Consider the following 15,240-nt stretch of genomic DNA (forward strand, 5'->3'; position numbering starts at 1 on the left):
GGCTGGAGCAGGGGTGGGAGCCGGGTTGTAATAGGTCCTGAGTGCCCCTTAAGAGGCTCCCAGGGACTCACGCTCACTTTACCTACAGCACTGAGCACATGCACCATATGCACCATCCTGGTGTCTCAACCCCAGGACTGTTCCCAAGGTGTCAGAAGAGCTCTGCACGTGGGCCTCCATTACGAAGGACCCAAGCCAGCAGAACGGACCCTCCCTCCTCTCCACTCGCTCCGTCAGGGGGAGTCTGCTTCCCTCACTGGCCTGTGCGTGCCCCCTGGGGAGGACAAACTCTTTGTCCTCATGAAGGGGCTGTATCTCAGAGCTTAAAGCAGTGCCTGGCTTTGCTGGGGACGGGCCAGTGAATCAAAGGGAAGGCAGGAAGGAAGGGTCAATCCACTTAAGACTGGTCTTCAAGGCACATCGAGCGGTTGGCCTGTCCCTGACCCTGTCCCGTGAAAGCACTAGGAATTCAGCTTGTGGGGTGGCAGAAAGACGACAGAATCCATCTCTAAGCAGTGACATGGAGAAGGGAAAATATATGGGGAGCAGTGACATACGACTTCACCTAGCAAATTGGGAGGCTGAGACAGAAGGATCACAAGTTTGAGCTCAGCCTGGGCAACTTAGCGAGACTATTTCTCAAAAATAAAATTTAAACAGAGATGGGGATGTAGCTCAGTGATAGAACATTTGCCTTGCATGTGCAAAGCCTTGGGTTCCATCTCTCAGCGCTGAATAATAATATAATAATAATAATAACAACAACAACAACAATGAGAACAGAGTCCTGCTAAAGGGTCTAAGCAGACTAGGATATGTGACCAAGGACACTTTGTCCCTAGATAAGATCCCAGAAGCTATTTCCTGCCTGGAGTGACAGGGATTCCCCACAGCTCAGATCACCCAGGGAGTTCTCAGGGAGCCCACTTGCCCAGCACTTCATAAGTGAGCTCATCTAATCCTCAGGAATGCTCTCGTCAGCCTCAGCCCCATTGTACAGATAAAGAAACTGAGGCACAGAGAGGCAACCAGTAGAAGAGGCAGGATCTGCACCTGGGCAGCACGGCTGCGGAGCTGCGTCCTTCCCCCCACACCCCGGGTCTGCTCAGCTCGGGATGTGCAGGACTCTCCCGTCTGTTTCTGCAGGAGTGCTCTGCAGAGATGAAGGTAAGAGGGCAGAGGCCAGCCTCACGTGGAGAGGCACATCAATGCCCAGGGACTGCGTGAACTTGTGAATGGAAGGAAGCCCTGGACATTCCTCCCCAAGTCCGGACCACTGGGACGCGCAAAAACTCGTTCAAGACAAGCCACCCTGTGCCCGCCCACACCCCACCACCCATGTGTTTAGCACCAACTCATCCAGGGCTGGGTGGAGATCTTTGCCAGGTGTCTATGGAGCGCTGACCGGGAGCGCTGCACCAGCGGGTCTGTTGAACCTGACCAGGACCCAGCGTATTTACTCTTTGGTTGTTTTCTGTTTTGTGTTGACTTTTCAATGGCACAAGGACATGCTGTTATTTCCCTGAGCGAGGCACTGGACAAGGGAGCGCCTGTCCCTGAGACAGGGGTAAAGGAGGGAGCACTGGCTCCGTGGAGAAGAACAGGAACGTACCTTGGCTTCAAAGAAGTCCTTGGCACCCCTGACGCCCTCCAGGGCGACGTCGATCTCGGAGAGCTTGGCCAGTGCCAGCAGCCCGCTGTCTTCCTGCAGCTCTCCCGCCGCGGCCTTGTGGAAAATGAGCAGGAACTGCAGGAGGGAGACAGAAGGACAGGAGCCTGCTGTACCTCGGCCTCCCTGAGAGACCCAGAGAATCCCTCGGGCCCCAGCCAAGGCCATTCTTGCCAAGCACTGGAAAAGGGCGTTTAGGTGGTGTGTGATGAATTGGTTTGTTCCTTATCAGATGGCCAAAGAAAAGACAGGGCGCGGGGGTGAAGCTCAGGGGTAGAGGGCGTGCCCAGCATGTGCTAGGGCCGGGGCTCCATGGCCAGCACCCCAAAATGTATGCCAAAAATAAAATGCTGGGGGCTGGAGCACAGCCCAGGGGTAGAGCACATGCTCAGCATGAACAAGGATCTGGGTTCCATCCCCAACACAAAATTACACACAAAAAATAATCAAATAAAATGCTGTTCATTTGCCCAACCACCAATGCCATGGTTGGGAATTTATCCCTCAGAAACTCACAATATAGTTTTAGCATTACCGATGCGATCGGCAACATCCTAGTTTATAGCTACAAAAGGAAAATCAAATATATCTATATATATTATTTTGAAACAAAATAATATTTTTGATATATCTTAACTACTTTTTTTTAAGTATTTTTTTTTTTTTTTTAGTTGTAGTTGCACACAATACCTTTGTTTATATGTGGTGCTGAGGATCGAACCCAGGGCCTCACACATGCTAGGCAAGCGCTCTACCACCCAGCCACAACCCCAGCCTGTTAACTACTTCTGTTTTACTTGTGCGTTCCACTTTTTCTTTTCTTTTTTCTTTTTTTAAATTTTTTTTTTTGGTACTGGGGATTGAACTCAGGCGTGCTTAACCAGTGAACCACATCCCCAGCCCTTTTTATGTTATTTTTTATTTTGAGACAGGGTCTCACTAAGTTGCTTAGGGCCTCACTAAATTGCTGAGGCTGGCCTCGAACTTGTGATCCTCCTGCCTCAGCCTCCTGAGTTGCTGGGATCACAGGCATGTGCCACCATGCCCAGCGTGTATTCTACTTTTCCATCAGATTGCTTATCTTTCTGTTGGCTAAGAGATCTTCACAAGACCTGCTATGTTTCAAAAACTTTCGCTCTGTCACTTGCCATTTAACTGTGCGTACAGTGAGTTTTGACTTTCAGAAGTTTTAAATAAACTCTTTCAAATGTTTTCCTTTCTCTCACCAGAGTTATGTTCAGAAAAACCTTTCTTGCCACCAAGGTTACATGAACAATCACCTATGTTTCTGTCCACTACTTTTATGGCTTCTTAAAAAAAAAGTGTGAATAATTAATCTCTGAAATTTCTTCCAGCTATCCTGTGAGGGTAATTATTAACTTTATTTTCTTCCAAATGGTTACTTAGTAATCCCCACATCATTTATTGAATAATCCATCTACTTCCTCCAGATTCAAAACGTGACCTGAAAGAATTAATCTTTGAATGCAACTTGTCCTAAGGCCTCAACAAAATAATTTATTAAATAAATAAACTGACCAAACATAAATGGCAGGCCCCCCCCACTTTCCTATTCTCTCCTGAGGCGATTTTGTAGATTGAACGCAGAGGCGCTTAACCACTTAGCCACATCCCCATCCCCCTTTTTTTTCCCATATATTTTATTTAGATATAGAGTCTTGCTAAGTTGCTAAAAGCCTCACTAAGTTGCTGAGGCTGGCTTTGAACTTTCAGTCCTCCTGCCTCAGCCTCCCGAGCCACTGGGATTACAGGTGTGTACCACCATGCCTAGCTTTATATTCTTTTTAAATAATTTTTATAAATCTACCTGACAAACAAGTACCATGCAATGTCTATTATTTACTTTCCATTTGGGTATAAACTGATAGACTCCATATCATCAAAAGAGGATTTCTCCAGGTTTTCAGATGAGACCTAAAATACATGTGTCTACAAGGGAATCTCAGGTTCCCAGGTCTTTTGTCACACCTTTTTCCTGTGTTAAAGGACATCACTGAAGCAGTGACAAGTCCAATAAGTGGGACAGGCTTTCCAAAGCCCAACTTGGCTCTACCCCAAGGCTCTTGCTCTAGGGGGAGGTGAGCTCCCCGGAGTGGTTCTCCCCCTCCCTCACAGCCCCAAACGCCTCACTCACAAACCTCTGATCTGGGTGCAGTGACACACACCTGTCACCCCGGCCACTCGGGAGGCTGAGGCGGGAAGATTTCAGTCTGGGCAACATACTGAGACCCCCTCTGAAAATAAAACCCACCTCCCCAGGTTCCTCATTCCAGGGCCCTCAGTCCACTGTGGACCTCCCCCAGTACTAACCGATGCCCAGTGACTTGGAGCTTGGCTGAGGCAGGAGTACGAGCCTGGATGGACGGAAAGTCCACGTCCATCCACCTGCAGCTTCTAACCCTCTCACTAGAGGACGGCAAAGACTCAGTCTGCTGCAGAGGATCGGGCCAGAACATGGCCCAAAGAAAACCAGCCTGTTCAAGGAGGCCAGGCCCCCAGGAATAGGATCAAGGCCAAAAGGGCGGGGACAGCAATGACCAAGTTCTCTCCGGGAAGAGACTGAAGCAAAAAAGACTTCAGTGTTTGCCAACGTGAGCTGTGGGCAGGAGTAAAATGCCAGCCCTTCTGTACCCTGCAGCCATAGTCTGTCCCCACTAACACCCACTAGAACAGTGTTGAGAGGCAGTGGGCCTTTAAGAGGTGATTAGGTCATCAAGCGGGATGAAGGCCTTTCTGCTGGGACTGGGCGGGAATAGAGTGGGTTTGGCTTCCTCTGCTCTCGTACTTTCTCTCTCACCATGCCATTTCTTGTCCACTCATGGCCTGACCTTGTGATTTTCACCATGAATTTCAGTGGCACCCGAAGTTGGCAGATGCCAGCACTATGCTCCTGGACTTCTAGATCTGTAGGTCAAAATAAGCCTTTTTTCTTTCTAGATTACTAGCCTCAGGTATTCTGTTATAGCATCAGAAATTTGACTAAAATTATGACCTAAATCATTTTGTTTACAGAACCCTCTCCCCTGTAGCTCCACAAGCAGATAGCTCTCCATATCAGCTATTCTTATTGGCCCCATGAAGCAGCTCAGAAAAGAGGGAGCAGCACCCTGAGCTCAGCACCAATCCAAGTGACCTCAGGGTTTCCTTCTGTCCCCAAGACTCGGTTTTCTCACATCTGAAGAACAGGCAACAGAATTTGTGTTCTCTGGAGGGCTCTGTGAACTGGAAACATTAAAGAATTCCTCACGGCTCTTTTCCCTAAAGCTATTTCCTCTGAGCCTCAGGTCTGGGGCGGATCCAGCTCGTGGGCCCTGGCTCTGCCATCTCAGCAGATTACCAACAGTGGCCCATCATACTCCAGGGTCTCCTGACCCCAAATAAGAAAAAAAAAAAAAATCCAGTTCAACCTGAAAATGTCAGCCTTCCATGAAGCACGCCAGACATTCCCATTCGACTTTATCACCATCACTCACTGCCCCTGAATGACAATCTCTCCAACCGCCCAGCCTCGTTTGTCTTCCTATTTATAGTCCACAAAGACTGGCATGGTGTACAAGAATTGGAAAACGTCCTGACTGTGACTAGGAGGAAGCGGAGGGGGGAGCTGCAGAACAAAGAGCCAGAGAGAGCTCACAAAGCCCGAGGACCCCAAACACAGCCTGATGCCTCTGGTAGATGTGGGGACTGTTCACCCTTGCAGCTCTGACAGGTGACACAAATGCTACCCCTATATTAGTTAGAGCTCTGAGATTGAAACTCACAGAAATAAACTTGTCGGCTTAAGCAAAAAGAGGTATTTGTTACATGAGGATGTCTCAGGAATCCAGGGGCAACAGGTACCGGCCCAGAGGAGGCCTGAGACTGAGAGCAGCACAACTCTGACCAGGGACAACATTCCCTCTCCATCTGGCCTGTTTGGTCCACGTGGCAGGCCGTGGCCACCCTACTTTGAGTGGGAGCAGCCACCGGCAGAGTCATCTTGAAGCAAAAGTCTAGGAGAGGAGAGAGAATTTGACTGGACTAGGGTGGCCAGAGGTCCGTCATGATTCCATCAACCATGACTGGGCAGGTGGCTCACCCAGCTCCGCTAGGGCAGCCAGGGACCCCCGTTTTCATCTGCTTAGGCTGCTCTAACAAAACACCACAGATTGGGTGTCATAAACAATAGAAGTTTATTTTCCTGTAGTGCTGGAGGCAGGAAATCCACCACGGGGGTGACGGGAATGCAGTTTCTGGTGAGGCTTCACTTCCTGGCTGGCCGATGACACAGAAGGAAAATCAGTTCTTGTCACTGAGGCTCAAACATAAAAGACCTTGGCCCGCACGGTGGCACCCACCTGGTAATCCCAGAAACCGGGAGGATGAGGCAGGAAGATCACAAGTTCAAGGACAGCCAGGGCAACTTAGTGAGACCCTGTCTCAAAATAAAAACTAAAGGGCCTGGGGACGGGTCTCCATGGTGAAGTACCCCTGGGTTCAATCCCAGGTACAAGAAGAACGACGACGACTTGCTCAAGTGACCCAGCCCCATGTGGCAGACCAAGATGGGGCCACAGCCGGGGCTCCTCTCACTGCGCACAGTGTGGCTCCAGTGTTCCCAGCCCAGGCAGAGACCAGTGGTGAAATGACTCAGCAGGAGGCCGGGCCGTGAGGCCTGAGGGCTGGCGTGTCCCCTACTCCAGGGACAGTGGCCACCCACGGGACCACAGCAAGGCCCCCATGATCCCCCGGAACTGACCAGGATTAAAGCCAATGCCACTGGAGCTCTGGGAGGGGGCTGAGAGCTGACAGGCCCTCTGGAGGTTTCCAGGCCTCGGATGTCCACAGCCTCGGGAAGTGGCCCAAACCGCAGCTCATCCAAGGCGAGCCAGGTGTCTTAGACTAAAGAGGAGCAGATGGGGGCAGCCTCTGAGCAAAATGGGACCCGCAAGTTGGGTCTTAGTTCAGCTGGTGACTGCACAGACCCTAAGCATGCCCCTGACGTGCTGTTCCAGAGGTCACCATTTTGGGGACCAAAGCAGAGGCTCTCTCCCCAGAGTCTCCTCAAGCTTCACCAAGACACTTCTACCTCTATACCCCAGAGGAACCCGGGTAGAGAGAGCCCATGCCCAGCCGGGGGCTTGAGTGATACCCCACGGGGCTGAGAAGATCAGCCATGGGTGCCAAGGGCAGGCTGGGCAGCCCCACTCAGCCCTGCGCAGGGGCCTGACCGCGGGCTGGGCCTTCTTTCCATCTGACATGAGAAAGCTGGCTGAGGCCATCTCGAGGGTTATGCCAACTCACGCTTTCTGTGATGCACTTTAATGACACGGGTACAGAGCCAGCGTGGCTTTCCTCCTCTCCCTCACACAGCACTTCTGACCCCAGGTATGCGGGGTCTCCCTGCACCAGCAAGCAAGCGGTTCTCTAGGGGCAGAGCCGCCAGCAGACACCAGCTGGGCGACCTCGAATCTGATTCAGTTCCAACACTATCTGCCCGTGAAGGCATCAGAGCCCACAGTCAAGGGCTCAGTCCCCAAGACTGCCCCTTTCACCTTCAGATGCAGTCCCGGGGACAGGCCTCTGGCACCTCACCGCCCCTCAGGAGTTTCCCCTCAGGCCTTTTCAGTCTCATGGAAATTCTGTACATAGACACGACAGATTCAATCACTGGCCGCTGGTGATCATTTAACCTTCAGATGGTCTGCTTTCCCAAGAGGTTGCTCTTGGTCCTTCCTGTGACCAGCCCCATCCTGAATCTACCTAGGGGTGGCCTGCTGCCATCTCATTAGCATGGAGATTTCGAGGGTTTAGCTGCATGTCAGGAGACAGAGGAAGACCAAGCACAGTGCCCACAGTACAGAGTATACAGCTCCTGTCTGTCTAGGGTGGGAAATGGTCACTCTATTCCTCATTTAATAAAAACACACCAAAACTTTGTGCCTATAAATATCCACTACGGATATTTTGGTGAAACATCCTTCTAGATTTCTTACCACTTTACGCAAGTGAGGTGATTTTCCGTCTGTTTCCTGAGCTTTTTCCCAGACCAGCACGTTGGCTCAACACCTCCCTAAAGCGGAGGAGGCGGGTGCTGGGGAGGGAACCCAGGGCTCAGACATTCTAAGCCCAGGTTCTACCACTGAGCAACACCCGCCCCTTGAGCATAGTTTTAAAAGCAGCATTGCAGGTTAAATTTCCAAACAGCACTCTCAAGAGGCAGACCCGTTTGTACCCCAGAGGGCTGTAAACTGGGGGTCCCGCCCCAGGGCCCAGGAACAACAGGATGCAGATACCTCCCGGAAACTGAGCTTGCCGTCGAAGTCCTCGTCCACCTCCTTGATCATGCTCTTCAGGCCCAGGTGGGTCTGGGGGGCCCCCAGCTTCTCCATCATCAGCTTCAGTTCCATCAGGTCGATGAAGCCGTCGCGCCCAGCATCATACCTGCAGGGTCGCAGCAAGGCACGGTCAGGAAGAAGGGACACTTGTTAGTCTCCCAGACACGTAATCCTTTGGCCTCATTTATGAGTTTGTTTCTTCTTGTGCGTGTTGCTGGGATGGAACCCACGGCCTCTTACCTGCTAGGCAGGTGTCCTCATCCCCAGCCCTCACTTACTGAAAAACGACTCAAGTATCTCCCACTCGGTGTCCAGGTCCCTTCCTCAGAAGGGACCTCTCTGAGCAAGACACCTTAGGACTTAAGAGTGGACTCGGCGGTACACATTAGTGTCACGTCTCTCATCTCCTCCAGGCCACGCGTTTCCCCAGGATGAACACGTGCCTCGTTGACTTGACTTTCCCGGGTTCAGACCATCAGCACCATGGGCGCCTCACGCTGGGGGAGCGGCACACGGGTGCCCACGGCACCCTCTACGCTCACAGGACGGAACCTCCTCCTGGGCACCATCCCCACATCCCTGCACACCCAGTTCCCACAGCCCCCATTCCCTTGGGCTGCCTGTCCTGTGTCTCCGGAAGCTGTTTCCCACTCTGCGTGGCTGTGAATTGGGCCTGGGCCTGGCTTAGGTTTCTGGCTTTGCCATCGGGGTCACTCACCAGGTCTAAATGATCACATCTGTGTGATCGACTCTCCTTTCACAGAACCTCCGTTGGCTGACCCACCAGTCCCCAAGCCCCCTCCAGGGACCAGCCTCATGAGGTGAGGGGGTGGGGAGGCATCTCCAGACAGCTCAGCTCAGCCTCCCCCGCCTCTGCCCAGCCCAGCCCTGTCCCTTCTCCACACATCTGGCCTCACGGGGCTTCCTGCAGACCCCCTGGCTCCCCTCCCTTGAGGGCCTTCATATTTTTGATACCAAGAGGCCTCTTGCTGCTCAGGTCTGAATGCCCTGCTTTAAAGAGCCAGTCAGGTCTCCACAGCCAAGTGGTGGGAATGACCCACGGAAAGGAAACCCTGGCACATGCCACCATAGGGAGGACCCTCAGGGACGTAATGCTAGATGAAGTCAGCCAGCACAAGAGGACACGCACGGTGGGGTCCACTACAGAGGGACCCGGATGTGGGCCGAGCTGGGGGAGGTGGGGGCTCCTGTGTGATGATGGGCAGAGGTTCAGCATGGGCTGAGGAAGAGCGGACAGTGGGCAGTGGGCAGTGACGCTGGCCTCACAGCGGGAACGCACTTAACACTCCTGAGCTGTGCACTCAGATGGTTAAAATGGAAAATCCGTTCCACACATCTCACCATAATTTTCAAACTAAACTAATCATAAGCAAACCAGCCTTCCTCACTACCCACCTCTTCATACACCCACCCCCAGGAACACAAACCCGCTGCTGTCGAGAACCACCACCGACGCCCACCAAGAAATGCAGCCGTGGGCCTCTGGAAATTGGCCCCTGAGGGCTGTGGCATTTCTAGGACCCACACAGCCAGGCCAGCCAGGGGGAGGCGCAGGAGTCCCCACGGTGCTCCATGCCGGCCACTGTGGCTGGTTCATGCCTCTCCTCCCACCCTCCAGCCCGCCCTGCTCTGCTCTGTGGCCTTCTTGCTCCCCAGAGCCCAGGGCCTCCCACTTCTGCCTCTGCTGTCAACAGCACCCACTGTCTGTCCTTGTCTGGCCCCAGCACTCACCACCTCCTCTGCTGGGCATGTTTTATGCAAGTCCTCCCCACCCTCTGGGTGCAGCCTCCTTGTTGGAAGAGTTATTTGATAAGGTGCTAAAGGTCACAGAGGAGATCCCTGAGTAAATGCTGGTGACCTCTGAGCAGCCCTGAAGACAGGTGTTCCACATCTGGAAATGAGCAAGCTACCTCCAGGCTGCCAGGTAGAATCTACACATCACAAATGGATCAGCCCAGGATCTAGTAGTAGAATCAAAGAATGGACTATTCCCAGCAACTGGGGAGGCTGAGGCAGGAGGATCTCAAGTTCCAGGCCAGCCTCAGCAGCTTTGCCAGACCCTGTCTCAAAATAAAAAGTAAAAATGGCTATAGATGTAGCTCAGTGGTAAGCTGCCCCTGGGTTTAATTCCCAGCACACACACACACACACACACACACAAAGATGGATTGTGAGTACTTTAAAATGGAAGCAATGAGCCAGGCAAGGTGGCACATGCCTGTAATCCCAGTGGCTTGGGAGGCTGAGGCAGGATGATCGTCAGTTTAAGGCCAGCCTCAGCAATTTAGTGAGGCCCTAAGCAATTTAGTGAGGCCCTAAGCAACTCAGTGAGACCCTGTCTTGAAATAAAATATATAAAAAGGGCTGGGGATGTGGTTCAGTGATTAAGTGCCCCTGGGTTCAATCCATGGTACCAAACAAACAAACAAAACCCCAGCTTAATTGAGACATAATTCACACATTATACTATCTATTCCTATAAATTGAACAGTTCAGTGGTACTTTTTTTGTATTTCTGGAAATTGAACCTGGCCATGCTCTGTCACTGAGCTGCATTCTTGATGAGACTAGCCTCTAACTTGGGATCCTCCTTCCTCAGCCTCCCAATTTTCTGGGATAATAGGTGTGGCCACTGCACCCAGCCCGTTCAGTGGCTCTTAGTATATTCACAACTCTGTGCAACCATCATTACCATCTACTTCCAGAATATTTTCATCACCCTAAAAAACAATCCATAGCCATTAGCAGTCATTCCCCCTGCTTCTCTCTCCCTGGTCCTTTAGCAATTACTAGCATTTCTGTCTCTGTGGATTTGACACCTAGAAATTTCTCATAAATGGACTCACACAATATATAGTTTTCCTGTCTGGCTTCTTTCCCTTCACTAACGTTTTCAAGGTTCACTCATTTATCCAGCGTTCATCCATCGACTTTATTCCTTTCTGTTGCCAAAAAAGGTTCCACTTGCAGACACACGCCACACTTGGTCCATCCGTTCATCAGGTGACGACACTTGGGCTACTTCCACTTTTTGGCTGCTTTGAACACTGGTACACACGTGTTTGTGTGGAACTCCCTCTTGGTTTCTTTGGGTAGACATCTCAGTACAACTGCTGGGCCATGTGCTCATGCACCTTTGAAAGCTGGTAGTCAAACGGGCCCAACAGAAAACCATGGTCAACTGGAGTTGCTGCTCAGGTGAGCAAGGCCCTCTGTCAGGCCCTGGGCGGGAGACCCACAGGGCAGATTCCCCATCGGTCAGGTGGACCCTCTGTGATTGAGCCACCCAGAAAGGTGGCAAAACCCCGTCCCAAAACAAAAAAAAAAAGGGCTGGGAATGTGCCCCTAGGTTCACTCCCTAGTACCATAAAAAGAAAGGAAGGAAGGAGGGAAGGAGGGGAAAAGAGAAAGAAAAAGAAAAAGTTCAGGGACCGGATGATGGTGAATGTACTTAGTGTCACTAAACTGCATATTTAAAAGTGGTCAGTTTGGGGGCTGGGGCTGTCCTGTAGCTCAGGGCTTAAGCATTTGTCTAGCATGCACAAGGCCTTGGGGTTCCATGCACCAGAAAAAAAATTTTTTAAAAAGTACATTTTACTTTACACACACACACACACACACACATCTTACCACAATTAAAAAACTTTTTCAATTAAAAAATATCAAGGGGGCTGGGATTGTGGCTCAGATGTAGAGCGCCTGCCTAGCATGCGTAAGGCACTGGGTTCGATCCTCAGCACCACATAAATATAAATATAAAGACATTGTGTCCACCAATAACTAAAAAATAAATTTAAAAAAGCATGTGGCAATAAATGAAGGAGCTTATTAAAAAAAAAAAAAAAAAGATCAAGATCCCGAAACTAAGACCCCAAGCCAACTTCAGAAGCACAGAGCTTGAGGGAGCTCAGTGGCGTGTGTGACCACACCCCTGGAGGCCACATACTCATTATGGTAAGAAGGAAAAGTCCCAAACAAACTAACTAACAAGAATGATAGATCTAATAGAATATTCCAGATGCACTAGAAAGACGATTCCTGTGGAAATGGCCAAGTCCACCTGAACATTAATTTCACCTACTCCCACCCACCCCTTGATGCCCTGCTCCACCCCATGCAGACCCCACACTCCAGGGAAGCTGGGGCTGGTCAGTGGAGGCTCCCAAGAAGGTGGGAAGGCCTAAGACCCCGTGCAAGGACAGAGGAAGAAGGGACCAGGGGTCTTCAGCTCCAGGAAGAAAAAGAGCTGTCTTTGGACGTTGCCCAGGGGCCCAGAGGCAGCCAGAACGGAGCTCTGATCGTGGAAATGAGACCCATTTCCACGAGGTGCAAAGAGGATCTTTTCTTTAAAACAGCTGACCAGATCCAGACCCGGAAAGTCAAGAGAGCTCTCACAAACAGGCTGAGATGGACAGTCTCCATTACAAGGAGTCCTACTCAAAGAAAACAGGTTTCCATGGTGTGGAACTTTCCAGAGCCTTCCATGTGGTCATGTGTTCAAAATTCACCAGAGGGAAACAGCACAGGCTCATCTGACCACAGATCCTCCGCCTGTAGTGATTTTCCACTGCAGAGGGGGCAGTCGACCTCAGAAGGGGCAGCTCCAGGTGGCACAGTGCTTGCCCAGGGTGCACGAGACCCCGGGCTCCATCCCCAGCATCACAAAAAATAAAAGAAGGGGTGGCCCAGTTAAATGACCACTAAGTTCCCTGAATGCAGAGATTCTGAGTGAAAGTCTTCTGCCCTGTGCTCAGCACAAAGCATGTGTTCCAACAAAGCTCGCTGAGGAGACCGGAGCCTTGCGGGCGGCACCGTTAAGACGTGAGTCTGTCCAGGCACGGGCAGGAAGGAGTGTCAGCAGACACTGGACAGCAGAGAAGGAAGGAGGAGAGGGGAATCTGTGAGGGAGCAGCTAAAAGGCTTAGGTGGCAGGAAAGGGGCATACTGGGAGTGGGGACGGGAAGTAAAGGTCAGGGAACAAGGCAGGGGTTTGTCCTCAGGCACATGGGAGAGCACTGAGTGGCTCCCAGCTCACTGACCTAGAGATGGCACTGCCTGCCGCAGACACAGAGGCGGGCAATGGGGCCAAGCCAGGCTGGGGCTCCTCCAGCCACCGAGAGGCGTCAGCAAAGCCGTGCTCCCACTCTCCTTTGGGGTTCTGGAAAAACTTTCCTCTGGATGCTCCAACCCAAAACTCTCCAGACTGACAAAGAGCACACGAGCCAGAAAGGACCTTCAGCCAGCTCTGGGCAACGGCTTCGAGAAAGTCCAATTTCTATCTGGGTGAGAAGCCTGGGTCCAACCCCTTTGGAGATCATGAGCCTGGAAGCAGAAGCCCACCACCCCAGTGGGCAAATCCCAGACAGGAGAAGAGCCAAGGCTGAGGCCCACACAGGGCTGGGCTGGGTTCTGCTGGGGGCAAGAGGTTGGCACAGGGATGGCGCGTGCGGAGACATGGAGGGGACATCTCCAAGGCCGAGAGCAGGAAAGAAAGGAATCGTGAGCCAGCCGCCCTCCACTCCCAGGTGCTCAGTCAAGCCTGCCTTCTTTTGTTCCTATTAGAAGCATCAGCCTAGTGCCATCTATTGAAGTCCTGGCAGGACTATAAAGTGACCACATCAGTGGCATCCCTTCCCTGTGGAGCCGGGACTTGAATTCAGAAGGGCACCCGTCTCTTCAAAGTGACCCTCTCCGAGGGCTGGTCTACAGTCACTTCCTTCAGGGCCTAGATTTGCAAGACAGGCAGGAAAAAACTCAACACATCCCTTTCATCTTCTCACTGTTTTATCTCCTCCCTCGAAACACCCCCCTGACTCTGCAGAGCCCGGGACACAGTGGGGCTCAAAACGTCCAGCAAGTACAACTGCTCTCTTCACAGCTGACCACCTTTGTCTCATAGGCTGGTCCTTTTGATCTTTAGGACAGTCCTGTGAAAAGTTTTAATACAAGCCACCTGCCCTTCTTGTTTATTGAGAGCTCACTGAAGGCCAGGCACTGGGCTAAATGACCTCACTAAATCCAGCAGTGCTGGGAAGTGGTAACCAGTAGTCCCACTTAGTGGACAGTGACAACTGTAATAAGTAGCAAAGTCACCTCTAAGGGAACAGCACTGGCCTGGGGTTTTAAGCTTCTATGAGAGCAGGGAAGGCAAGCGTGGTCATGAACTGAGTTTATTCTAGGTACCCCTCAACTTTCAAGAGACTAGGGGAGGTCTACTCAATGTCCCATGAACAGATCACTGTCATCACTGTGAGCAGTGATGTGGTTAATATCTGAAGGCTTTGGCAGAAATGACCGTGCTGTGTTTGTGATATTCATGGCTTCTCACTTTGACCGTGAAACATGGGGCCACACATTACCTACCCATGCAAAGCAACTCACTTGTGACCAAGAGTGCACTAAAGTTGCCACCTTACAGACATTTGGAGAAACAGTCTCCCCAGCCAGGCATTTCAAATAAACAGCATCTGTTTTATTCTTAACAGGCCAATGCAAGTGAATTTGTTTCCTTCACACAACACATCTATTGCTCCCCTCCCCACGAAAATGCTATCACCTTCCCTGCAAGTGGAAATCCAACCCTCTAGAAAGGGGACAGCACCTAGAATACCTTGCCTGAGTGGGGGCCAGGGCACCCCCCACCCCCAGAGCACAGATGAACTCTCCAGCCCTGGGGTGTGGGACCTGGCCCCAGAGTAACCTGGAAGTGGTCAGCTGGGGAGGGGGACCCTAGCCCCAGCCCAAGCTCCATCTGACTGGGGCTTGCTTTCTCCCTAAAGCTGGGCCTAAACCTACATTCCCCCTTCTTTTATTTCAAATCCTCAAGATACCACGGCCCCGACCATCACCCCAAACACACAGTTGGCATCTTTCAAACACTTTCAGGTTCACTGGAGTCCCCGTGAGCTCCTAATCCTCCTCTACCAACTTCTCAGCTCTTTTTTCTTCCCTGTAATTTTGTGGGTTCTTTTGGTGCTGAGGATTGAATCCAGGGTCTTGCACAAGCTAAGCAAGTGCTCCATCGCTGAGCCACACCCAACCCCCAGATCTTTCTTATTAAAGGCAACCCAGACCAGTAAAGGAAACCCATTCATAACTCCGAGACCCTGTGTCGCCGTTGCCTGGGGTGTCCTTCTGCACTGTGACTTCTTTCCACGTTTACCATTGTTTCAGTCCCTGTGAGGGACTCTGGTCCCACTGGCACTCAGGATG

The 15,240-nt window shown here is 51.5% G+C and overlaps 1 protein-coding gene across 2 annotated transcripts in view; it reads right to left on the reverse strand.

The window, feature by feature from the left end:
- Efhd1 (EF-hand domain family member D1) overlaps positions 1 to 15,240 on the reverse strand; it is a 38,824-nt gene that overhangs the window by 7,465 nt on the left and 16,119 nt on the right. For both annotated transcript variants that reach the window (XM_027941955.2, XM_071619340.1), the window contains exons 2-3: positions 7,966 to 8,113; positions 1,613 to 1,747 (exon numbers count right to left, since the gene is read on the reverse strand). In XM_027941955.2, the coding sequence (XP_027797756.2) occupies positions 1,613 to 1,747; positions 7,966 to 8,113 (283 nt within the window). The remainder of the gene's footprint in view (positions 1 to 1,612; positions 1,748 to 7,965; positions 8,114 to 15,240) is intronic.

The sequence above is a fragment of the Marmota flaviventris genome, chromosome 11 (assembly GCF_047511675.1).
Source record: "Marmota flaviventris isolate mMarFla1 chromosome 11, mMarFla1.hap1, whole genome shotgun sequence".
Taxonomy (NCBI): Eukaryota; Metazoa; Chordata; class Mammalia; order Rodentia; family Sciuridae; genus Marmota; species Marmota flaviventris.